The 25247-nt window shown below is 35.9% G+C and overlaps 1 protein-coding gene across 4 annotated transcripts in view; it reads right to left on the reverse strand.

Moving 5' to 3' along the window:
* The window catches only part of TET1 (tet methylcytosine dioxygenase 1), a 179200-nt gene that overhangs the window by 17729 nt on the left and 136224 nt on the right, over positions 1-25247 (reverse strand). For all 4 annotated transcript variants that reach the window (XM_074296578.1, XM_074296576.1, XM_074296580.1 and 1 more), the window contains 4 exons: positions 23583-23791; positions 15382-15532; positions 11482-11571; positions 9578-9715 (listed from right to left, as the gene is read on the reverse strand). In XM_074296578.1, coding sequence (XP_074152679.1) covers positions 9578-9715; positions 11482-11571; positions 15382-15532; positions 23583-23791 — 588 coding nt within the window. The remainder of the gene's footprint in view (positions 1-9577; positions 9716-11481; positions 11572-15381; positions 15533-23582; positions 23792-25247) is intronic.

A 25247-nucleotide genomic window follows, 5' to 3' on the forward strand; every position in this document is an offset into this window, starting at 1 on the left:
AAGCTGTGTGACCCTGGGCAAGTCATTTAAACCCAATTGCCTCAGCAAAAAAAAAAAAAAAAAAAAAAAAAAAATACTATACTGCTCAACATGCAAGGAACTATGCTAAATGTTGGGAATACAAAGAAAGCAAAACACAATCCTTGTCCTCAAAAAGCTCACAATCTCACAGGTGAAAAACATGGAAACAATTGTCAATAGACAATATACGTTACTGGAATATAAGTAAAGGCAAATTAAAAAAAAAAAAAAAAAAAAAAAACCACCACTGGGTTTCTTTTGAAGAGCCCATAGTCTAATGAGAGTTGAGGGGAGGAGGGAGGGTAGGGGAACCTTGTGCAAACAGCTATACACAGATACCTGCTGGACCAATCAAGATAATCTCAGAAGAAAGTCACTAACATTAAACAGGACTGGAACTTTTTGCCATGACTTTGCTTCCAATGTTCACAAAGGAACAAGGGAAAAAATGGTGGTTTCTCAGACACTGAGCTAAAAGAGAATGTATTTTATTTAACCCAAGTGGTCCTTTCAGATACCAGCTTCAACTAACATTAATGGGAAGAGACAGGGCTAAAACTGCCAAGGAATCCTTAAATGACCATGTTTGGCGGTAAAGCGGAGGAAGCCTGCTGGTTATCCTGTGATACCAGAGGCCGACTAGAAAGAATACAGAAGAGATGGTCTTGGGATTAATTTTCTGGCAGAGCTGACACATCCACAGCTTTTCCTTCTTTAATGTTCAGGCCAAATGAACACTTTTAGCTAAAACATTAATTTCAATGTAAATATAAAATCAGCATCAATCAAGTAATCTGGGTTCCAACTCTCCACATGAAACCTCTGCTTCCCTTCCTGACTCCACTCCAGGCCTCACTAAATGCCTTTCCCCCAGACTTGGAGGCCTGACAGGCCCTCTCGCCTCTCCTGGCGCTAGGCCAATAATTGCTTTCCAATCTGGAACTATTTCAAAATGGAGGCTTGAAATACCCATCTCCAGTGGCTTCTTGACCTTATTCTCTGCCCTGTTCCTACTGGGATTTGCTCATGTTTTTGAAAGAGTATTTTCCTCGAGAGGAAACTCAGCTTAGAGACACAAAGCCAGCAAGGGAAAGAGAAGGACCAGAGTTCTAATCTCACCTTTGAGACCACAGACAAGCTAATCTCTTGGTGTTCCCGGACAATTTTGGAAGAGTCTAAATTACACACCAGTTATGCATCTGCAACAGGAAGGGGATGTTTCACTGGCTTTACCCCTCGAAGATAATGAAGTCCGTGAAAGTCCAAACAAAGAGCCATAAACATTGACCTCATCGTAAAAATGTCTCATAATCTTACACACTCCCCTCAAGATCAGCCAATTTGTCACACTGAAGACTTGTAGATAAATGCTGAGAAAAGGAAAGGGAATTTTTTTTGCCTTCTGTTTTCATCAGAGAGACTGGGAAATAGCTTTCTTAAGAGACCAAATGAGAAGGAGAATCAGGGGACGACGCCACTTTCCTAAATCAGGGGCTGTCACAATGAGGTGATGGGATGTGCCTGTAGCAACAAACAGCCTTTGCTGAAGCAAAGGTTGTGTTACAAGTTGATTAGCCTTGGAATCGGGAACTCAATATTCCTGAGAGGTGATCAGCAGTCAGGAAAGGGCAATGTTACAAGAAGCCTCCAAGAAGAAGAAAATGATTACATTGCTGCTCTGTGCTCTGGTCAGACAACCTAGAAGGGCTGTCTTTAGCTTTTAGCATATTTTGGTTTGAAAACCAAGAAGCTGAAGAGTATCGAGAAGGAAGCAACTTGAATAGTGAAACACTACAGACCCAGGTGTGGGTCCTAGAAATGATCGGCCTGGAGAAAGCGGGGGACCAGGGGAGTTATCTTCAAATATCTGAAGGGCCACCATGTGAAAAAGGTTTGTGCTGCTTGGGCCCCAGAGATCAGGACCAGAATCCACAAGGGTAAGTAGCAAAGAAGCAAATTTAGACTGGATGAGAACATTATTTAATTATTCAAAACTTGGAGGTAGAGTCAAGATGGCAGACAGCAAAGAAGCTGAACTCTCCAAATAACCCTTCAAACAACTCTAAAATAACTTCTCAAACCAAACTTTAGAGTGGCAGAATCAACAAAAATCAGTGAGATATTTTTCCAGGACAAGACAATTTAGGAAAATGGCACTAAAAACATGCAGATCCCCAATGGTAGCTTGGAAAATAGGAATAAGACTGAATTTTGGGACAATGCCTATCCATCCCTAAGTGAGTAGGACTAAATTTTAACAAAGTTCAAGTCAAGAACAGACCAGGAAAATGAGCAAGCAACAAAATAAGTACTTGACCATAAAAAACTACTAAGGTGGCTGGGAAGACCAACACAATCTCAGAAAAAGACAACAATATGAAAACAATTACAAACAAAACCTCAAAGAAAAATACTAACTGGATTGACAAAATTCCTGGAAGAGATAAAGAAAGAGATTAAAAACGATAGAGGAAACATTGGGGAAGAGAAATGAGAGTGATACAAGAAAATTCTGAAAAGAGAATGAACAACTTGGTAAGAGATACACACACAAAAGAAAATAACACTTAAATAAAAAAAAAGAATTGTTCTGCTGTAAAAGGGATACAAAAATTAATGGAAATTTTTAAAAAAATTAAAAGAAAAAAGAACTGGACAAGTCAAAAAAGAGGTACAAAAATAATTCCTCATAAATTAGAATTGGACAAGTGGGTTCTGATATAACATGAGATATCAAGAAGCAAAGAAAGTTAAAAAATATATATATATAAAATATCTTTTAGGAAAAACAACTAACCTAAAGAATAAATTGAGGAGAGAGAATTTCAGAATTATTAAATTAGCTGAAAGCTGTGATTTAAAAAAAAAAAAAAAAAGCACTAGACACCACAATGCAAGAAATAATAGTTAAATAGCAGAGCTCTCACATGGAAGAAAAAATATTGTAAATAAAGTACCCAGAAAGAAACCATTTAGATACTGTAGAGCCACACTAAAGGACTGGAAGGCTTGGAATATGATATTCCAGAAGGCAAAGGAGCAATTTTTACAACCAAGAATAACTTGCCCCCCCAAAAAACTGAGTATAATCCTTCAGGGGAAAATGGATATTTAATGAAAGAAAGAACTTTCAAGCATTCCTGCAAAAAAAATCAGAGTTGAGCAGAAAATTGACACTGAAACACAAAACTCAAGAGAAACATAAAAAAGGTAAAGATGAACATATATACTTGTTCAGCTTCTCTAGAAATCTTTCTTATCTAATAGGAAAAAGGAGAGGAAATGGATAAGAGATCTCTTGGACATATTAAAAAAGAGGGCAGAATTAAGGGAGATGGTAAACAGAAGCAAAACAGATTTTTGAGGAAGAATAGGATAAAAAGAAGACAAACAAAAAGTAAGATGGAAGGAAATACTAAGTAATCTTAACTGTGAATGGGAATAAGAAGAGCTCACTCATAAAATGGAAGCAGATAGCAGAATGGATGAGAAACCAGAATCCAACAACATGTTGTTTAGAAGAGATACACTAGAAACAGAAACACATAAAAAGAGTTAAAATAAAGGACTAGAGTAGAATTTATTATGGTTTAGCTGTAATTTAAAAAAAGGCAAGGGTAGTGATCATGATCTCAGACAAAATAAAAATCAAAAGCAGACCTAATGAAAAGAGATAATCAGGGAAACTACATTTTGCTAAAAGATATCATAGACAAGGCAGTGATATCAAATTTTTTAACAGCAAGTTGTTATGTAAAGGCTTCATTTCTCAAATATACAGGGAACAAAAGACATTCCTTAATTAATAAATGGTCAAAGTATATGAAAAGGCAGTTTTCAGATGGAGAAATCAAAACTATCTAGAGTTATGAAAAAAATGTTTTAAATCATTACTAAAGAAATGCAAATTAAAGCTACACTGAGATCCCACAAATAAACTACGGGCGAAGTTGTAAGTTGGTGTAACTGGAGAACAATTTGGAACTATATCCTCCAGAGACACGTGATGATCCAGCAGTGTCATTACTCAGTCTGTATCCCAAAGAGATCATAAAAGAGGAAAAAAGGACCCACAGGTACAAAAATGTTTATAGCAGCCCTTTTTAATAATATTTTTCAAAACATACGCAGAGATAGTTTTTCAACATTCACCCTTGCAAAATTTTGTGTTCCAAAATTTTCTCGCTGTTTCCCTACCCATTTCTCTTCTCTCCTAGACAGCAAGTAATCCAGTACAGGTTAAACGTGTACAATTCTTCTAAATATATTTCAACATTATAAACTAATGAACTAATTCCACTAATGAACTGAGTTCAAATTAATGTATAATTTCCTTTTTCTTTTTGCTGTATGGCTAATATATGTGTTGTATGATTTCACATGTATAACTGATTTTTTTTGCTTGTCTTCTCAGTGGGTGAAGAAAGGGTAAGAGAGAATCAGGAACTCAAAATTTAAAAAGAATGCCAAAAATAAATAAATAAGTAATAATTCAGGGGAAAATTGAATAGGCTGACTCTGGAAGTTGTCAATTCCCTTTCATTGGGAATACATATGAACTGTAATCAAAAATCTGATGATCCCTTGTCAGGATTTCTGTACAAAAGATCCCTTTTCAGGTATAGCTTCAATTAAATGGCCAATGAGAGCCTACTTTTAAAATTCCATGATTCTATGGAATCTTTAGGAATATACAGATTGTTTGCTTGAATAGACTTAGATGAGCAGATCTCAACATATGGTATGGGACCCCTAGAAGTACACAGAAGGCCCATGAGATTAAAGCTACTTTAAAAATAGTACTAAGGTATTTTAATTCCTAATAAGATAAATGCTGCTAGACATAATATACATAAAGAAAAACTCTTTGAGGTTCTTGATAATTTTTAAGTCTTGTTTTATGGATATGCTTCATGATAAGGCTTCTGAAACTGCATTACAAAGCATCTCAGAACATTTTTGGAGTTTGAGAATCCAAAGTCCTTCTGAGACTAAGTAAGAAAATACAAGGAATCATGGTGAATTTTCCTGAAATTTCAAGTTTCAGAAGTATTGAATTTAAAACAATCTTGCGAAATCTTGCCATTTGCCATTTTGATGGAAAATTTTTCCTCAAAAGGTGACACATCTATAAATGTATTCAATGGTGGAATGCACCAATTTTGGAAATATGTTCCCTCCTTTAAACCTTCCCATTTTGCCAGTTTGATGCAAGATTTTTCCTATTTCAACAGGTGACACAGCTATAAATGTATTCAATGGCAAAAAGCACCAATTTTAGAAATATGTTCCCTCTTTTAAATCTTTTCATTTCCCTCATGGCCTATTAAAACAAATTGTGCCAAATATCATGTCATGGCCATCATCAATGAAAACAGATGTGGTGAGAAGAGAATTGGGCAAGGGAACTCTGAAAATAAAGGACATTCCTGATGGAATTCATCAGTTTGGACAGCAACCTCCAAACCTCCATGATGCTCCAAAACCACTCAACGTTTTCCTTGGAGGGTCAATCAAAAGATTATACTTATTTTAGCATACAGACTTGTATCCATTATGACAAACACTCTTAGGGTAGGAAGGTTTATAAAGATATAAAACTAAGATACAGTTTTAAAATAGTGGTAATAGAAATAAAGGAGATGAAATGGATTTTTACAAAATGTAAAAACTATTGCTAAAAGGACTTAAGTATCTAACTGAGGTGTGAATTGAGGAAGAGAAAAGCTGTAAAAACAACTTTAAGGTCCTTTCTTTATATGATTCTATGGATGCTGGATTTGGAGTAAGGAATTGAGTTCAATCCTCTTGACACTTGTGTAACCTCATCATATCATTTGACCCATGTGGACCTCAATTTCTTTTTCTATAAAATGAGGATACATGATACAATGGAAAGAGCCTGAAGACCTGGGTATAAGTCCCCCTCCTTTTGAGGCTTATTAACTGTGAGACCAGGAGAAAGTCACTTAAGTTCCTTGAGCCTCAGTTTCCACCTACATAAAATGAAGGGTCATTCTTTGAGGATTCTCATTTTATAATACTAAGATCCTACAGCTAGACCATATCTGAGGTCCATTCCAATTCTTGATCCATGAACATGGAAATGCTAGGGAGATGGTAGAGCCCTAGATAATTAGTCAGGTTTGAAAAGAGAAATAGGTTGTGGTTGCTGGACTTTCTGGGGTTTTTTTTTTGTTTTGTTTTGTTTGTTTTTTTAAAGGAGGGGAGAGGATCAACTTTAGTGGCAACACAGCAAGACCAGGGCCTGTGGCCTTGGAAAACAGAACCACTAGGCAACTGGAAACAATTACCACTCCTACCCAGGCTGTGACGTGACTAAAAGCAGGGCGTTACTGCTGCCATGACTGCTGGATCTCCACCCTGGGTCCAGGTTGCAGATGCCTTGTTGGATCTGACTCCATTCATAGCTATACTGTGAATCATCTGTGTGTAAGTAATTAAACATTATCTACCATATTTGACATTAAGGCTCGTTTGACAAGAATAAAGTTAACATACAAGGAGATGTAAAACTTTGCAAAAACTTTTCAAAATGTTATCTAGTTGGAACAGCTCTTTATAAAACATTAGAAGTAGAAATAAAGGTTCCCCAAATGTAAACGAATTCAAATAGCACATTGAACAAAGAAAAAAGTGGTTGCCTATTGATTGGGAAATATCTAAATAAATTGTGATGTGTGAATGAAATGAGAAATTTGAAGAAGAGAAAAATAGGAAGTGACCCAATGAAGTAAGCACAAACAGGAAATAATATGCATAAACACAACAATGGAAATGAAAAGAAGAATAACACAAAACTGAATACAGTGTAATTGTAATGATCAATTTTGGCCACTGAGATGACAGGAGAAAAATGAACCCATTGTTTAGGTAGCTTCCTGGCACCGTGGATAGAGTCAGGAAGATTTGCCTGCTTAAGTAGGTGCTTAATAAATGTTTATTTTTTTCTGTTCCCTTCTCTCCCTTTTCTTTCTTTTAAAAAAAGGCTCACTGGGCTGGGTGGAGTAGATTGAGAGGAAAACAAAGAAGGGGGCCTATATGGAAATGATTGTGAGTAAAAAAGTAAAAGGTTTCAAATATAACTTAAAAAACAACAACAACAACAATAAAAAACCCTCCTACTTTTTAAGCCTATTCAACTCCAAATAAATTGGCTAACAACATCAACCAACATCTGTCCATAACAAACACACTTATTTCTTTATAAAACAAATACACTTCCAAAAAAAGTTTTCAAAAAGCAAAGAAAAAACAGGTAGTTTTTTAAGTTTCTTCACAAACTGACCTTCATTAAATTTTCCATCTGGCTTATTCTGGGTCAATCTTTTTTTTTTTTTTTTTTTTTTTTTTTAAATCAATGTGTTCCATTTTTGTCTGTTTTCAGAACTGTATACATATATACATTTGTATACACATACACATATCCATCTACCATTAAGGACAAATGCAGATCCCCATGAGCTCATGCATCATGACATCAAAGCTTCTATATGTTTTTATTCCTGTGTCTTTAAAATGTTCTGTGCAAAGCAGACTGTATTAATTCAAGTCCAACTAAATGATTCCTGGTGTTATCCTGGCCTTTGCCAATGGGATATTTAATTCCAACATCCACATTCATAAATTTGTGGTCTGCCCAATATTCAGTGAACTATGTTAAATAGCCAAGAATTGTCATATATACCAAAAACATTTTTTATGATAATCACAATTATTTTGCCATTTAAATTTTTAAAAAGAGGTTTTCAAAGGAAAAAAAAAAAGTCAAAGTTTAAGATTTTGGACTCTACTGTAAAACCTCCCTCTAAATGATTTCCAGACAGAGGAAATGCCATGGTATATCAGCCAAAGTAGTGCAATTAGATTCACTATCCAAGCACTTTACTAACATTTTGCTTTGAAAGCAGGTTCTAATGAACTCGTGGTAGAAAGCACCCTTTATGTTAATAATTAACATTATTCATGAGTAATTCCTAGAAGTAAACACCAAAAATAAATTCCTTTTCAAAAGTTAACCTAGGGCAGCTATTATGGATTTGACCTTTTGGGCGAGGGAAGGAAGAATATTTATTTGAGTGGTGGCCCCAAAGGATGATCTAGTCCAAGTAGCTAAAAAAGTTCCGAAGAAGGGATGATGACAATAACCATAACCATCACAAGTGATCATGTAACTATATCTGCACTGCATTAGAAGTGGTAGATTTATAAGCCTATAGGATTATATGGTAAAAATGAGAACTAGGGAGAAGCTCAAGTGGTCCATTAGTACTTTGTTGACACCAAATAGTCAAGATCAAGGCTTCCATTATTTTAGGTAGATTTCCATGAGTTATTCATGGGAAAATATGGGCAGGAACTACATAAGGTGATCAAGTTTGGAGGGATTTCAATTGAAATTATATAAAGACAGGCAAAATGAGCTTCTGTCCTAGATCTGTGTATCACTCCACCCTCAGAAAATAAGGTTTTAATTTCCAACATACTATGATATATCTTTCAAGGTCAAAGATTAATTTAAATAATTTTCGTATAGTATAATTTAACAACAGCAACAAAATCACAGCTAGAACAAGAAATGTGCTGTGCCATTACTAAATACATGCTAATATTCTTCTTGAAGTCATGAGTACCTTGTAGACAAAAATATTTTGTGTTTTCGTCTTTATAATTCTGATGCTGAACACAGTGCAATAAACACAGTAGAAAATGAATAAATATTTATTGAAGTGAATTTTAACATGAAATTGTTCAAGCAGCTTTTGATAACTTCTTAGTGCTTTAAAAATGGATCAAAGCTTCAACACAAACAAGAAATGACTAGCAATAAACTTGGAAAAAGAATTTGTTATGAACTGGTCCAGGCATTTTGGTAAGCAGTTTGCAAATGCAGCTACAAAATCAGGTAAGCTGTGCATAATTTCTAACGCAGGGTTATTGCTACTACATCTATATCCCAAAGAGATGAAAGGAACAGGACAGAGAGCCCTCTGTACAAAGTTATTTATAGGAGTTCTTTCTGTGGAAGCAAAGAACTGAAAACTAGGAAAGTGCCCATCAATTGGGGAAAGCCTAAAGAAATTAAAGTCAGTGAATGTAAAAGAATGCTAGTTATTGTGTAATAACAAATAGCAAAAGGAACAGTTTCAGAAAAACCTTGAAAGACTTGTATGAACTGACGTAGAATGAAATGAGCAGAACCAGGAGAACAATTTATATAGTAATCACAACACTGTAAAGACAAACAACTTTGAAAGACTCAAGAATTCTAATCAATGCAATGACAACTACGATTCCAGAAGACCAATGATGATCTCTCAAGAGCGAATGAACTCAGGATGTAGAATGGAATAGACAAATTTGGACATGGCCAATGAGAGAAGTTGTTCTGCTTCACTGCTTCTGTATATCTGTTGAAAGTTTTTTTTTTCCTAATGGGTGAGGAGAGAAGGGTTGGATGGGAAAGAAAATGAATGTTAGTTTTTATAAAAAAGGAAAAAGTTTATTAAAAAGTGATCATTTGCTTTGGACATACCACAGTGCTTCCGTTATTCATGTTATGTGTGTCTTTGTGGGCATGGGCACAGAAGTCTAGGCAGGCAGTAACCCCAGAGAAAGGACGTCCATCCTTGTGACCAAGACGACAATCAGAGCCAAGGTGTTCATTTTCTACCTGAAAAATAAGGTCAATAGAATGATCCAGAAGCGGCATTAAGAAACTAGTATTCATGGAAGAATAATGATGAATTGCTTTATCTTTTTTCACATAAATAAACATATGTGATGTACATTTACTATCTGTGTTATTGGAAACAATAATGGCAAGTAGGTTAGCAGCATTTGGGGGGAAGATCTTATAAGGATAAGAAGGGCAGCTGAAGACACTCATGGGGAGAGGGACAACAGCTATTTACTGTAGGGTTTTAACTGATGAGTGCCTAAGGGCAGAAGAGAAGTGTTTCAGGGAGCTCTCAGAGTAGTGGTTAAGAATACTGGACGTTGGGGGCATCTAGGTGGCACAGTGGATAGAGCACCAGCCCTGAATTCAGGAGGACCCAAGTTCAAATCTGGTCTCAGACACTTAACACTTCCTAGCTGTGTGACCCTGGGCAAGTCACTTAACCCCAGCCTCAGGGAAAAAAAAAAAAAAAAGAAAAGAAAAAAAAAAAAAGAATACTGGACATGGAAGCAAGAGGCATTGTGTTTTGGATGACATCTGCAGCATGTCATAAGCAAATGATTTCAGAGCTATGAGCTTTGGTTTACTATTCTGTTAAATGAATTGATTGTATTTGTAGGACCTGCCTTATAGGGTTCTTGTGATGCTCAAATCACAAGAACAGCAATATTACAATAGAGCACACAAGGGAACTTCACAATTTGGGGGATACTTTGGAAAATGTGCTTGTCATAACAGAAAGGTTCACGAGCCGGGATGCAGAATGGTTTAAAGTCAAAACATTTAAACCCAGAGGACAATAATGTTTACCATGAAGTAAAAGCATTTAACTTACTGTTTCCTTTGCTTTTTATTTATTTCTGTTTTCCTTAACGTCACCTTTTCCTTCCTTCTAAATATGGATCTGCCTCTCTTCCTTAGTCTGCTTCCATTTTTTTGTTCCCTTAGACTATTTTTTAAAAGACTTTACATTAGCAAGATTATTTTTCCTGCTTTCATCTTTCCAGGCTTCCCCTCTTTAATGATGCTCTTTAAGCTTCTTACTTTCATCTTCATTGTTTTTCTTTTTGCATTTGGACATTTCCATTCTTTGCAGTTTTTCTGATAATCTTTCATTTTATTTAAATTTTCCTTCTCTCTATAATATTGTTTTCTTAACCCTCTCTACTCTATCTTGTAAAAATAGTAGAAAATACAAAAACAGATTTGTTAGGAAAAATAATCTATCATTAAATGCAAAATGACCCTGATGAACACAGATAAAAAATTATTTCTTAGTTAAGTTCATTTTATTTCAATCAGGAAAGTCTGATAGTGATTGATGTTGATCTGGCATTAGAATTGAGCAGGGAACAATCAACAATTCCAGAAGGCAAAAGCATCAAAGATCTTCAAAAGAGGTCTAAAAAAACAACTATTTTGTTTTTTTTTTTTTAAAGAATGGCAGAACCTAATTTTATTTTTACTTATTGACCTCTATCAAAAATAAAATTATTACTTTTAATGAAGCAAAAATATTTTCTTCTTTAAAGTAATACATTTGCAGAATTAATTATAATAGTTGAAATTTAAACAATATGCAATTTTAAAGTATGCAAAACATTATACTTCCAATAGAACTATTTTTTAAAAATCCAATTTGCTAAATTTTTCTTAACTCAAACATATGAGTAAAATTTTTGTTCAAATGTAAGAAGTTGAAGTATATGAAGAGCAGATTCTCATCCCATAATTATCTCTGTATATATATGAAGACCCACCTGATTTTGGAAAGCATCCGGAGCAAGTTTCTTATACACAGGAGCAACATCTGTAGCGAGATTCTGCAAATTACTTTCAAGGTTTTCTTCCTGTGTAAAAAATGATAGATAACAAATAAATCTTATAGCAGGTAATTCTTCTCCTCCCTAAAAATTCAATCCTCCTGACTTTTTAGTCTAAGAAAAGATATTATAAGAAGAGGGCACTTGTTGTACTGGCAGCCATCATTCTGGGTTTTACTCAAACTGAGTCTCTGGGCCTCAACTAAATGAAAATTCAGGGAACCTCAGAAATACTCAGTGTTCATATCACCATCGGCCCAAATCCCCATTCTCCCTCTAGAGAACCCTGTCTTGTCGCCTTCACTGGAAGCCCAAGCTTCCTTCCTACGATGTTGGAAAAAAATAACACCTTTACTGAGAGTAAATCTGCAGAATATGAGATTAAGCAGATTTTTGTAAACAAAATACTCAGTTAGTTTGTATTAATTCAACATTACAGTGTAACCACTTTTTCAGGTCATAAGAATAGGAGAAGATGACAGTAAATACAGAGGGATTTTGAATAATTTATTACAAACCATGAGAATGGCTGCAAAAAAGAAGCCATGAAACCAGTCTATAAAAGCTTCTGTTTTAGGTCTCGAAAGCATTTCATGACATAATTTCAGTAAACCCAATCACTTCATGTATTTAAACATAAATGCTATCCTAGGGAAGTCCATTAAATCCAACTATCTAGTATCAGATATTCACTTTCTGACAGTAGCACTATTGGCTGCTAGATTGGAAAAATGGTGGGCCCTCATGATTTACTTTTACAATGACATTGACTCCAATTTGTTTCTAAATGTATATATCTATATCTATCTATCCATCGGGCTACCTCTCCTCTCTCTTTTTTTGTTTCTGTTATTTTCGATTACTATTCACAGAAAGTTTGGGATAGGTCAAAAGTTTGAACATCAGTGGATTGTTTTCTTTTATTCCTTTGAAATAATAACAGCAATGGTGATAATTACAACTCAAAATATAATCAAAATTATATGATGCTTTGTGGTTCCCAATGAACTTTCCTCATACTAACTCTAAGTGTGATTATTATCATCAGCTTGTAGATAAGGATTTGGAGGCTTGTGAATGTTAAATGAATTGTCCATTCACAAAGGAAGCACTGAAGCAGGAGCTCAAATCTTTTGAGCATATTTTTCATGATCCTGAAGACATTAACAAAATACAGCTAAGTTTGTTATATGATTTAGAGTTGGGGGTTTTAGAGACTGCTCGGCCCACCCCCCTCATTTTAGTCATGAGAGCTCCTCATTGAAAGTGATCCTCCTTTGTGTTACTCCATGACAAGAAGTTGGCTTTTAAAGCTTTTTTTTTTTTTTAAGTTTTCCTTAATTTGCAAAAGCTTCAATTTAGGTTGTGAATAAATGAATATACTTCACAAACTCTCCCTAACATAGATGAGTAAATCAAATTTTATGACAACTAAAAGGATATATATATATATATATATATATATATTTTTTTTTTTTTTTACACATCCTTCAATGGAGCTCAATTACCATTGTTGACACAAAGCTCTTCCTGATGCTCTGTTTGTGTATTCTCCCCTTTTAATCACTTGTATTTATTTTGTAGACTTATTGATTAAACTTATCTGTACATCTTGGCTTTGTCCTCTAGAACAGAAGCTCCCTGAGGATAGACTTTTTCTTCTTGTGTCAATAGGACTCAGAAGAATACCTGGCATAAATGCTTATTGAAGGCTTGAATTGAAATTAAATACTCTATTTATTCTATGATCTCATCAATATGGGTATTCCCTCCCATCAGTGGAGACTGAAAACACATCTCATGCAATTTCTGTTCAACTCCTTTAAATTTGCCATATGGAATTGGTCCAACAAGTTTTTGTTGTGTTTGCTTGGGAACTGCAGAGATACCAATGTAGAAAGAGAGCTGTCTTGCATCTGTCAGTTATACTCTTGCTATGTGACCAGTCCATCTTAATTTTTTTTTTGCCATCTGTTGATATCTTTTCCACTGCTTTTCTTGCACAATTATTAACTAGTAATATGTTCCATCCTGCTCCCATCTGCCACCTCTGTATTACCTTTTGATGATCCTCAATTTTATTGCTTTGGAAACTACAATATTAGTAGAAACAATGACTTTAGGTGATTAGCAGAAGAGAATTAAACAATGAACCAGTCTTAGTAATGTAGAAACAATTCTGTGGCCCATAACATAGTCAAACCATAACTCATTGCATTGTTTCTTTGGAGTAAATTGCATCTTGGGGGATTTATGACTTATTTTTACTTCTCAGAGCCCCCATGTCCCTAAGAGAGGAGGTTAGTCATTGTATTTTGTCAACTGGCTTAATGTAGGAACTGAAAGGAAGATAAATCTGTGACAGGGGGTGCTATTTTTACTTTTATGGGAAAGTATATGAAAGAGGAAGTATTAATGGGGGTTGAGGTCCCTTTAAGATTCCTTTCTGATTCCCCAACCCCTGTGGCTGACCTTTGATTCACAAATCCTGGTCAAAAAGCACCCTTTTGATTTCCAATGATATCCTAAGTATGGCATCCTTATGCCAAGGGTTTCTGCCCACCGGACCTAATCCGGTGCTCTTCTATATCTACCCTCAACTTTACTAACTAAACTTTACTTCTAAAATCCCTACAATAAACCTTTTTTTATCAATATAGGTTTTCGGTCCTGCAAATTCATTTACAGGGGACACTTCACCATCACGATCTTTGCGCTGACTAAAACGCAAACTAAAACTAAAACCCTTTCCTATCTCCCATCAGTATGAAAGTGACAAAAAATACTGGGTCAAGAGACATGAAATCTTGGCTTTAATTCCAAACTCGCTACTACTACAGTGTGTAACCCTAGACTCATTATTGTGTCTCTAACTCTTAGTTCCTCTGCCTATATATAGAGAGAAACTAAGAGTTAGGGAGACAAAATCCTGTGGGTCTAGAGTTGAGGTCATTTTAAAAAAGCTGTACCTATTATCCAGAGATGGTTCAAGGATGGATGAATTTCCATTAATTCTAAAAACAGCAACATTTGGATATAACAGGAGTCTTTTTAGAACCCTGTGAAAGCACACTGTGCCTGCTCATAGATGCAGCCTTTAGCAGAAGACTTAGAGGTCTTCTTTAGTAAGGACGTGCTGCCAGCCTATACTTTAAATCAAATACTCTATATTGAGTTGTCCTCTCAACAAAAGTGCCCCAAAATGTTGAGTGAAGGAAGATGAAACGAAACACTTTGAGACAGAAGCATAGATTTATTAAGTGCTTGTATTATATAAAAATTAATTATTTACCTACTCTGGATCTATTTCTATTTCTCTATATATACTAAGAATTTTAATGGAGACTTGAGTTTATGTAAGTAGATACATAAATAATTGATTCTTTCTTACTCATCATTTCCTAAATAAAAAAATCCTCCATGTTCCATATCATTCTTTTCTATTTTGTAGTTCTTTAAATTCATACCCACTTCATTATGGAGTCATTATTGCAGTTGCAATAATCAATTAAGGTGTTGAAAAATTAATTGGGTCAGTGAAAATGTACTAACTAGGTTAAAATAAAATTTAGTCAATTTATTGTTGTGGAAAATAGTTATTCTCTTATTTCATCAAGTCACTATTCTGGGAACTGAGAATTGAATATGCATAGGGAAGGGACACACCCATACCCACCCACACCCATAGAAAAAAATCCCAAAAAGAACACAGTAGAATCACTTAATGAATTAACTTAAGCATTTTGCTCCAGATTTCCATGGTTTTGTGATTTTAACTTAGAAAATTAGGATCAGATAAGAAAACCACCCTAATTAATATTGAGAAAGAGAACTTACTTCTTTGGGATCATCAGCAATTAATCGAAATCTTCTGGGGTTTTTGCTTCTTGCAAATTTGCAGCCATTGAAATACATGCTCCAAGAGCATCCAAAGGAAAAAGATGCGCCACAAGTGTCTGGATCCAATCCTTGGCATGCACAGGTACGACTACAAGATGGGTAATTACAATGTAATAAGCTCATAAAGCCAGACATCACTTTAGGTAAAATAGAGTCAGCATGTGACCCAACAAGGAAGGGCAAACGGCAAGTTTTGTAAGACATACCTGGGTTTTAGAATTCTTTTAAAATGAAGTAGCTTAAGAAGCTCCACAGAAACTAAAAATATCGGCGACTTTGTACTGAAATTTGAGATTATTTTCATTTTTCCAAAATTAGGGTGTTTTTAAAATAAAAAACAAAACAATACCAACTTTCAGTTCCTCCCATAGCCAAGTAACTTTCATTCTATGACTATTTCTTCAATATACACATCATTATCTAAGGAGAGGTAACTTAACTATTAGACTGAGAAACACTAAGCACAGTGATAACTTTGTTAAGAACAGCTGAGTAGTTGAAGTTTTTGGTTTATGAACAGGCCTACTTTTGAGCTAGAGGCCTTGAGTGCCTTCTGAGCCTTCTTTGGAAAATTAGTCCTTATCTGGAAAAAGTCAGGCATCCCAGAAGAAAAAAGAAATCTGCTCATCTACATGAGAAGGTTTCCATAGTGACTACTGATTATTTTGAATATTCCACAGCAAAATTCTGAAGGAAGAAATGGTCTGAAGTACTCCTGTAAAATGTGAAAATGCCTTAGTTAGAGATTAGAGTGATGTCCTCCTGCCCTTTCTTTAAATGAAGAGACAAAGTGATGCTGGTGGAGAAGCAGGAAAAGATAAGAAAGAGAAAAAAAGAAGTTGGAAGATATGTTTTTGTAGCAATTCTGGTGGTAGAGACTCTGAACACTTGGAGGAAATTAGAGGAAGACAGAAGCTGACTAAGCCAAGAAGAGCCAGCTCACATTGGGAGAGGCCCATTTACTTCAGAAAAGATAAATGAAAACTCTGAAATCCAGACTTTAAAGCAACTCCACTCCCTTAACCCCTATACTGCCAAATGGAGGAATCAAAAGATACTAGGATCACAGAATTGAGAGTTGGATGGGATTATAGAAGACATCTAATCTAATGTATTCACTTATAGATAAGGGAACACAGGCAAAACAAGTTAAATAACATGTGAAAGCTCATCTGTTAGCATAGCCAATATTCAGACCCAGATCTTCCTGACTCTAAATCCAGTCTTCCTTCCTACACTTGGCTTTGTTACTGTGAAACCCAAAAAGTGTTCTGGGGATACATTCTCTTCTATGTATTTAGGGGATTAATTCAACAGATTTAGGATGAGCTAATCAAGTTCATAGCATCTCTAGTTCTGGGCTTCACAAAATGGTAGGAACTGGGCTTCACAAAATGGTAGGAACATGAGTTTAGATCTGGAAGGAAATTTAGAACAGGAAGATGTGAGGGTGTTCATAAACATGGAGGCGGAACACTTATATGCTTATTTTTGCTCACTTTGGCTGAAATTTAGCATTTCCTTATTTAAAAATATGACTTTTGAGAAGGGACCATAGGCTTTCAAATTGTAAAGATCATCTATGACAAAATAGAGAAAAGGACTCATGTCTAAAAATGTTTGTAGCAGTCCTTTTTGTAGTAGCAAGCAACTGCTGGGAATGGGGAATGGCTGAATAAGTTATAGTATAGGAATGTAATGGAATATTATTATTCTATAAGAAATGATGAGTAGGCTGGCCTGGAGAGACTTAAGACAAATTGATGCTGAGGGAAGTTAGCAGAACCAAGAGAACATTGTACATAGTAACAACAAGATTATGCAATGATCAACTCTGACAGACTTGTCAACAATGAGATGATTCAAGGCAGTTCAAATAGACTTGGGATGGAAAGTGTCATCTATATCCAGAGAGGCAATTATGGAAACAAATGTGGATCAGAGCATAGTATTTTCAACTTTTGTTGTTGTTTGCTTTTTTTCCCCCCTTCATGATCTGGCTTTTCTTGTATAGCATGATGAATATGGAAATATGTGTAAAAGAATTGCTCATATTGGATTGCTTGCTTCCTAGGGAAGGGGAATGGGAACAACAAGGAGAAACATTTGGAACAAAAGATTTTGAAGAGGTAAATGTTGAAAACTATTTTTGCATGTATTTGGAAAAATAAAATACTATTTTAAAAAATGGTCTATGGCACAGAAAGAATTGAGAAGTCTTGTAAGTTACAATTTATAAGGTAAAATAGTTAAATGAAAACTGAGTTGGAACTTAAGAGAATAAACTCAATTATGAAGAATGGATGAACGGAAAAACATTTTAAAGGGGTAATTTTGTACAAGTTCCTGTGTTAAGTGTTGAGAATACAAAAAGAAAAACAAGACAGTCTGCCCTTAAGGAGCTCCAATCTAAGTAAGGGGAGACAACAGGCTTAGGATGTTTCAGACAGTTAAGTAAGCAAGATCCAATGTTCCTTATGATATAGTGACAAAGCAGGTAATAATGTATCTTTACATTAGTGTAATTTTTACTGATAAAACCATATCCTTTTCTGATCTTGAATTACGTGATAGTGCTAAGAACTTTGATGGCAAAAGCTTTCTTTTCTAGGTCTTCAAAAGATGAAAAAGATGTGTGAGAGGGCTAAAGAGGCAGTTTTCAGCTTCTTTTGCACAAAATTGTTATTTCCTTGGATAATCACTATAGGTGTCTTTCCAAAGAAGGATTAGAAGCAGTCAGTGGTCTAAGAAATATACTGTTCTAGGCTCTTGCTGGTGAGTTTGTACTCAGCAGTTGGCAGTGGCAGAAGGATGGTGGGGCTCTTTTCCACAAGATTCCCTTTCTTCATGATTACTACATGAGCTAGTCTAGGAGAATCACTGGTAGGTAAGGAAGGACATTACTCTATCCAAGGTTCTGGATCCCGGAGTACCATCAGTGCCTCTAAGTGGAGGTTGTAGTTGAGACGGTGGCAGTAGCTGGAAAAGCCGGGTACATGTGGCCTCCTACCTCTCCCTCCAGGTGTCTTTGCTGCTTCAGTCAGGTAATTATATCTTGCAAAGTGACTATGAACACATTGGTCCAGAGAAAATGACTACTTTGTGGAATTCATAACAAATGTTTTAATCAAACGCAGTAGCTTGCCAGTCTTGGCATGCTCGTCCCAGTTCAGTTTTGTCTCAAGAGCAAGATTATAAATTGATTTTGAAATTCAAGCAATGTCAATGAGAAATGCCACAATTTGTAAAAGTAAAAACACTCTCAGCTATCAGGACTGGGAAAAACCTTTAACAATCTAAAAGATCATTATCTAGTGGAGAAGAGTCTGTTCAATTTTTGCCCAGCACTTTCCCTAATTGTGGACTTAGGCTCACTCATTACAAGAAAGCTCATAATGTGCCAACTGTTTAATTGTGGGTAAGAAGCAGGTTAACATTACAACTGTAATTTTTCAAGCTCTAAGCCATCACTCAAACTTCTAAATGCACACAAAGAATTTTAATTTCTTTAAATATTTAGGGAAATAAATGAGTGAAGCACAGGGAACACAAGAAGTGAGCCAAACGCACTCTAGTCCCATGCAAAGTGCTCCCAACCAAAGTCTCATAATCTGCAGCTCATTGACACCAATTACAACTATAATAGTTTTAATTGATTAAAAAAGCTTGAGAAGAGAAATAAAGGGAAAGGAATGGATGAGGGAAAGAGGGGGGGAAAAAAGAGATTTCTACCCTTGAAGTATCTATATTGAAAGCACAATGTATTTCACAATAGTTTAGAATTAACGTACTCATCACAATCAGTATTTCTGAAATCCCAAGTTGGTATAGACAATAAATAAGGAAATCTTAAGACGTCACTGTTGTATGTCTGTTTACCTGGACCAGCAACAAGCCAGAAAGCAGAATCATTTTCCATTTGGATTGTCTTAGGAAGATTCTTGAAGATCACCAGGATAAGATTTCAGATACTGAGCTCCTTTCTGGAGCTAAACCATCAAGCATCCCAGCTCTACAACAGTTCTGTTGGGCTGGCCACATTATTTGAATGCCAAATGTACTTGCCAAAAAGATTATTTTATGGAGCATTCACACATGGCAAGCGTTCAGCAGGTGGTCAGAGAAAAGCTATCTAAGGACACTCTCAAAGGTCTCTCTCAAGAACTTTAGAATTGATTGACAGAAACATTGGCACAGAACCCCCCCAAGCATGGCATGTCCCCATCCGAGAAAGTGCTGGATTCTATGAGAAAAATGAAACTGAATTAGCAAAGAAGAACCACGAGATGTGCAAAGGTAGAGAACAGACTCTAGTTTGTAAGAGATCATTTGTATCCAACTGTAGCAGAGGATTCCGCGCTCATATTGGTGTGATTAGCTACAGTTGGACACAGCATAACTCAAATCTAACATGGTGATGTCATTTTGGTCCTCTTTGAGAATGAACGATAATAACCAACCAAGAAGACTAAAGAATTCAAAATCAGCAGCAAAATATAAGAAAGGAAATTAGCTGCTAATGGGAGCAATAATCATAAATTTTAGACAACCATTGAATAAGAAATATCAGCAATGAAAAGAAAAACAAAACAAAACCCAAATGCACCACTTTCTATATTGTCACTCATATGTATAACAAGGTGCTTCCTTTCTAAGAAGAAAAAGTATTGTAGAGTTAGGAATTGGGAAAAGATAATTTGGTCCAGTGCAGCCCATTTTGAAAAGCAGAGCTAATTAGTAAGTTTTATAGATATTAGGAATTACAAATTTTCATAGAACAAGAAGGACAATATGAAGTAACAAAAAGACTGTCTTACTAGCTGCAAAAATAAAGAGAGCAAATGTGGCTTGTCACTTCAAGAATGAAAGGAACAATTAAATGGCTAACTGGAAATAGGACAAAACAAAAATGGTGATATTCCTAGGAATTAAGATAACATGCTTTGAAAATACAGAGAATAAATAAAAACAGAGTCTCCATATACCAAAACAATTCACTTAAATGTTGAAGTTTTTTTTTTGAGAGAAACAAACCATTTCTTTCAAATGGTAGAGGTAAAGAAAAAAAAAAATTAAGTTAAAAGGATGTAATAGGACAGGAAAAAAAAAATCAAGAGAGGAGATAATTAAAATGCTTAAAATGAGGTTTCATCAGAGGCAAGATGAGAAGATGAGCTAAAAAATCCAATTACTTTTAAAGAGAAGTCAAAAAAGGAGACCTAAGAAATTAGACCAAGCGCAGGAAGCAGCAGATTGGAAAAAATAAAAAATGGAGCTGAAACATCTATGGGAAAAGTGGCCTGTTCTCTATACAGAAACACTTAATGAATCTCTCTTCCAGTCATCCACAACACCCTCTTTGGAAGTAATTTGCCTTGACATGCCTATAATTAAAGCCCTTTCCATTGTCATTTAAGATAGCTGGAAGAGAATTTTTTACCTTATCACTGGGTAGTATGGTAAGAATATATTTCATTGAGATCAGTATTTATGAAGAGCTGAATGTTCTAAGGAGTTGTGATTTAATCAGTTTGAGAAGATTCTCTTTATAAGACACTCCTTCATACCTTAGACAAGTATCTCCATCATTTCCTATGTTCACAAAACCTAATCTTGTGGCCACCAAAGTGGTAGAGATAAGTCTCTCCAAAGAAAGTCACACAACCAATACATCTGGTCACTGGACCCACAAGCAAAGCATCTCTCACTTGGCCTAACTTGGCAGATCTGGCAGAGCCTCTTTGAATCTAGGACAGTCTGTCTCAGAGTAAAGTGGGCTATCAATCAGACTTTAGAGGATGTGAGCCAAGAATAAAAGACAGGCAACTCATATGGATTCTGGGAATCCTTATGCTAACTCTCATTCCAAACTGATGAGTTGAGCCCCCAAACTCTGGCTTGCAAGGTTCTAGGGGTACCCCAGGGGTCAGAGGTGGCTCAAATAATCAAAATGAAGGGCCATTAGTATGCTTCCCTAAAGATAACTTTTATTTTAATTATTTAATTTTATTTTAACTAAGACAATTGGGATTAAGTGACTTGCCCAGGGTCACACAGCTAGAAAGTGTTAAGAATCTGAGGTCAGATTTGAACTCAGATCCTGCTGACTTCAAGGGTGGTGCTCTATCTACTGCACCACCTAGCTGCCTCCTGAAGATAACTATTGAAGAAGCATTTGGTCAGCCAGCCTTAAATGTGTTTTCTTAGAAAAGGCTATTTACTAGGAAGGTAGTGTAAGCACAACTGGCACCACGCATTGCCCCCCATGTGTGAAACACACTCTGAGTATACTGCAAAAAGAAAGTGGGCTCAGGCTTTGAAAACCTGATTAACAAAGAGTTAACTCACAGTTTCTTTCTTCTATCATTCAGAGACCTTGACACATTCCCCTTAAACATAGCACAATATCCTTGCTGGCTCCACATTGCACAGTGACTACAGTGAATGCCAACGATGCTTTCAAAACTATTGCCTTTAATCTGGGCACACCCTTGAGGACCCCAATGGGAAGATGAGAAGTTTCCTATTCTCTGGACTCTTTGAAGCTAGAAAATCTTCCTCTGGTGTGGGGGGAAAGAGGGGAAAATTTGGAACACAAGGCTTAGTTCCAGGGTCAATGTTGAAAAATCCATGCATATGTTTTGAAAATAAAAAGCTTTAATCAAAATATATACATATATATAATTGGGAAATGATTTACAAGATAAAACACAGAATGTTTAAAAAAATAAATAAAAGAAAAGGAAGTCCTCCTCCAGCCAAAAGCAGTGGGGAAGAGAGTTGGTTAAAGCTCTCTTCCTGCCCGTAGCTGGTTATTCCTTAGGAATGGACTCCAAAGTCACACATTCTAATTTCAGGAACTCCTTTCTCTTCCTATTCAACTCATTTGAAATTTAGAGCTAATTTATGGAATTAATGTAAGTTTCCAGTCTAATTAAAATAAACTTCTGCTCTGAGGGTAATGTTGCTTCAACCAATGACTTTCACATACTTTTCTACTTCGTCTATTGATTGAGAGTTTTTCTTACCTGATTAAAGTGTTAAAGTTAAAATGTGATGAGGTGGGTTTCAACCCCACCTCTTGCCCCAAATCAGATTTAAATCAGTTCTTCATCAAGTGACAATTCCATCCTCTGCTATCAAACCACTATCACAAATTATCACAAAAGCAGCAGCTTCCCATGAAGCTTAGCAGATAGGACCAGTGATGCTGAACCACAGTGTGATGTGTATATTTAAGAACTCTGCATATTATCTGTGCTGCAGCATCATGTTACTAGCACAATAAGGATGATGTCCTTCTGTCAAACTACCATATTACCAATGATCTAAGACAAAATTTGAGACAACTGATGGAGTCTGAAGGCAGCATACTTTTCAAAATTTTTATTTTTCTTCTTTTTGGGAAAAAAAATTTTTGGGAAAAAAATGAATACATTTTAAAAAACCAAAGTATTGCATTACTATTAGATTTAAATTTAGTAAAAGGTCAAATGTGGCTATACATAAACATTTTGGTTTAGAAAGTGAGTAAGAGCCCTAAAAAAGGGCTACTTCAGAGCTCCACTTCTTTCATTCAGGAATACTCCTTAAACATGGGATAGTCTCCTTGCGGGCTTCTTATAGCACTCTGACTACAGTAGATGTAATAAAACAGTAATCATTTACTATTAATCTCGCAGGATTTGAAGACAGACAGACAGACACACACACACAATTTTCTCTTTCTTCCCTACTCCTCTAAACAAGTCTCAATTCTATGAGTTTAAAAAGACGCTCAGAAAGAATGAAAAAAGAATTCTGAAAAGATCTTCATTCACTCAAGCAATGGCATGAAATCAAAGCCCTTCAGAAAAGAAGTAGAATACAGTTCAGTGTTCTCAAATACCATTTTCACATACAAAGTGTTTTGTTTATATTCCTGTAGAAAACCATCCCTAAATATCACAATGTTTTAGTTCTTTCCATTAATGGTCTGTGACAACAGAACATCAGTTAGAATATCAATTAATATACTACAGACAGAAATATCATTTCAGTATGAAAAAAGTATTCCTATTGCACATTAAGTTGTACACTGGGCTCCTCAAGGAAAGCGCGCACGCGCACACACACACACACACACACACACGACTTACTCTTCATTAAGAGCACAGCGCCGAGTAGTTGGGCAGCCATATTTGTTGAGACTCTGGGTTAGCTCTTGATATAAGGTGTCAGCCAGGAGATGAGGAATTCCCTCCCACGCTAAGATGAGGATGACAATGACAGCTGTCTGGCAGTGATGGCCTGCACGCTGGCGAACCAAGCAGAGGAGTTTTTCTTCATCACTACTTCTTCTGATTACCTGCAAAAGACAATTGCATTCAACTTTGAGTTTAGAAAGAAAAGGCTGATCAGTCTAGATGATGTCTTTTAGGAATTAAACAAGGGTTAAAGATTACCCATTTCCCAAAGAATAGGAATCTAGCTCTTGAAAATACTTCCACTTGTTATTGGGGCATTTCTCTCCACCACCCCCACTCTCAAATAAATATTCAGTTTGCAATTCTAAACTCTTAGGCAACTTCTCCTAAAAGGCTGTGGGGCCACACTAAGACAAGAGTTACTAAATGTTAACTAGGTGGTGTGTGAATATGGATTTGCATTTCTTAAGATTCATTTTGGACTTGATGATGAGAAGTGGAATATTGGTCCACAATGAAGATCATAAGGAAAAAAGAGTACCAAAGGAAATGCAAAAACTCCCACAATATTGCAAATCACCAACATTTTGTCAGACTGAATCATACTCAGCACCAAACTGAACACTTGCTAACACTCTATATCCCAAAGATAATGCTCTATATTTCTTGGCAGAAAGCCAATTGGCTAGTCTAATTAATCAGCAAAAAACCTCCTGTTATGGCACTCCCATTTTAAACTCCAAATGTAAATATCATTCTTTATGAGGTACATTTTCTAGTAGAATATCTACAGGAGTTGTATTCTTATGGTGTCAGGATTTGTGCTACTCTCGCCCTTGTCCATGGAATGTGGTGACTTCTCCAAAATTTTTTTTAATGTGTTGATCTTCTTGACAATGATCCTACAGGGTGTAGAAAGAGTTCTACAGAAGGTCAGTGTTGGGACATTTAATGAAGTCAATTTATGATGCAAAGAAATGCTAGATAGATCACATAGCAATAACGAAAATCAGCATAAGGCAAGAACAACAGATGCACTGTCCATCCTTTGGGAAGACAAACAGCTACCTCCATGGGAAAAACTGCTGGATTGGCTGTTTAATAGAAATGGCAAGCACAAAATTATCAATTCCAATATTTAGGCAATAATACATGTACATGAATGGAATATGGGTCATTCTGGGACATCAAAATACCATTTCTAAAATTACATATATATAAGTTAAAAACTTCCTGAAGAAGGTTCAGAGGAAGAGATTTCACAGGTGGATCAAACCATTGTCACTTTCTTAACCATCCCTTCCCTTCAAACCACACTGGAGAAAATCCAAGACCCTGATCCTAAAAGTCCTGGGAATAGCAGTGCCCACAGACTCCTGGGCTTGTTTCCAATTACAATCCCTGAGCACATAAGCCACAGCCCAACTACAATGGCACAGTGTCCTTCCTATTCCCCCCTTCTACCCGCAACACACACAGCCCAACCATGAGCTATCATGCCCTCTAAACCAAGAATCCAGGAAAACAAGCTTCACAGAGAAGGACCAGGAAACTGTCTCTACAAGAACAGCAATCACCACCTCCTCAGTAGCTACAACTACTGAAGACACAGAAAAG

The sequence above is a fragment of the Sminthopsis crassicaudata genome, chromosome 2 (assembly GCF_048593235.1).
Source record: "Sminthopsis crassicaudata isolate SCR6 chromosome 2, ASM4859323v1, whole genome shotgun sequence".
NCBI classification, from domain to species: Eukaryota; Metazoa; Chordata; class Mammalia; order Dasyuromorphia; family Dasyuridae; genus Sminthopsis; species Sminthopsis crassicaudata.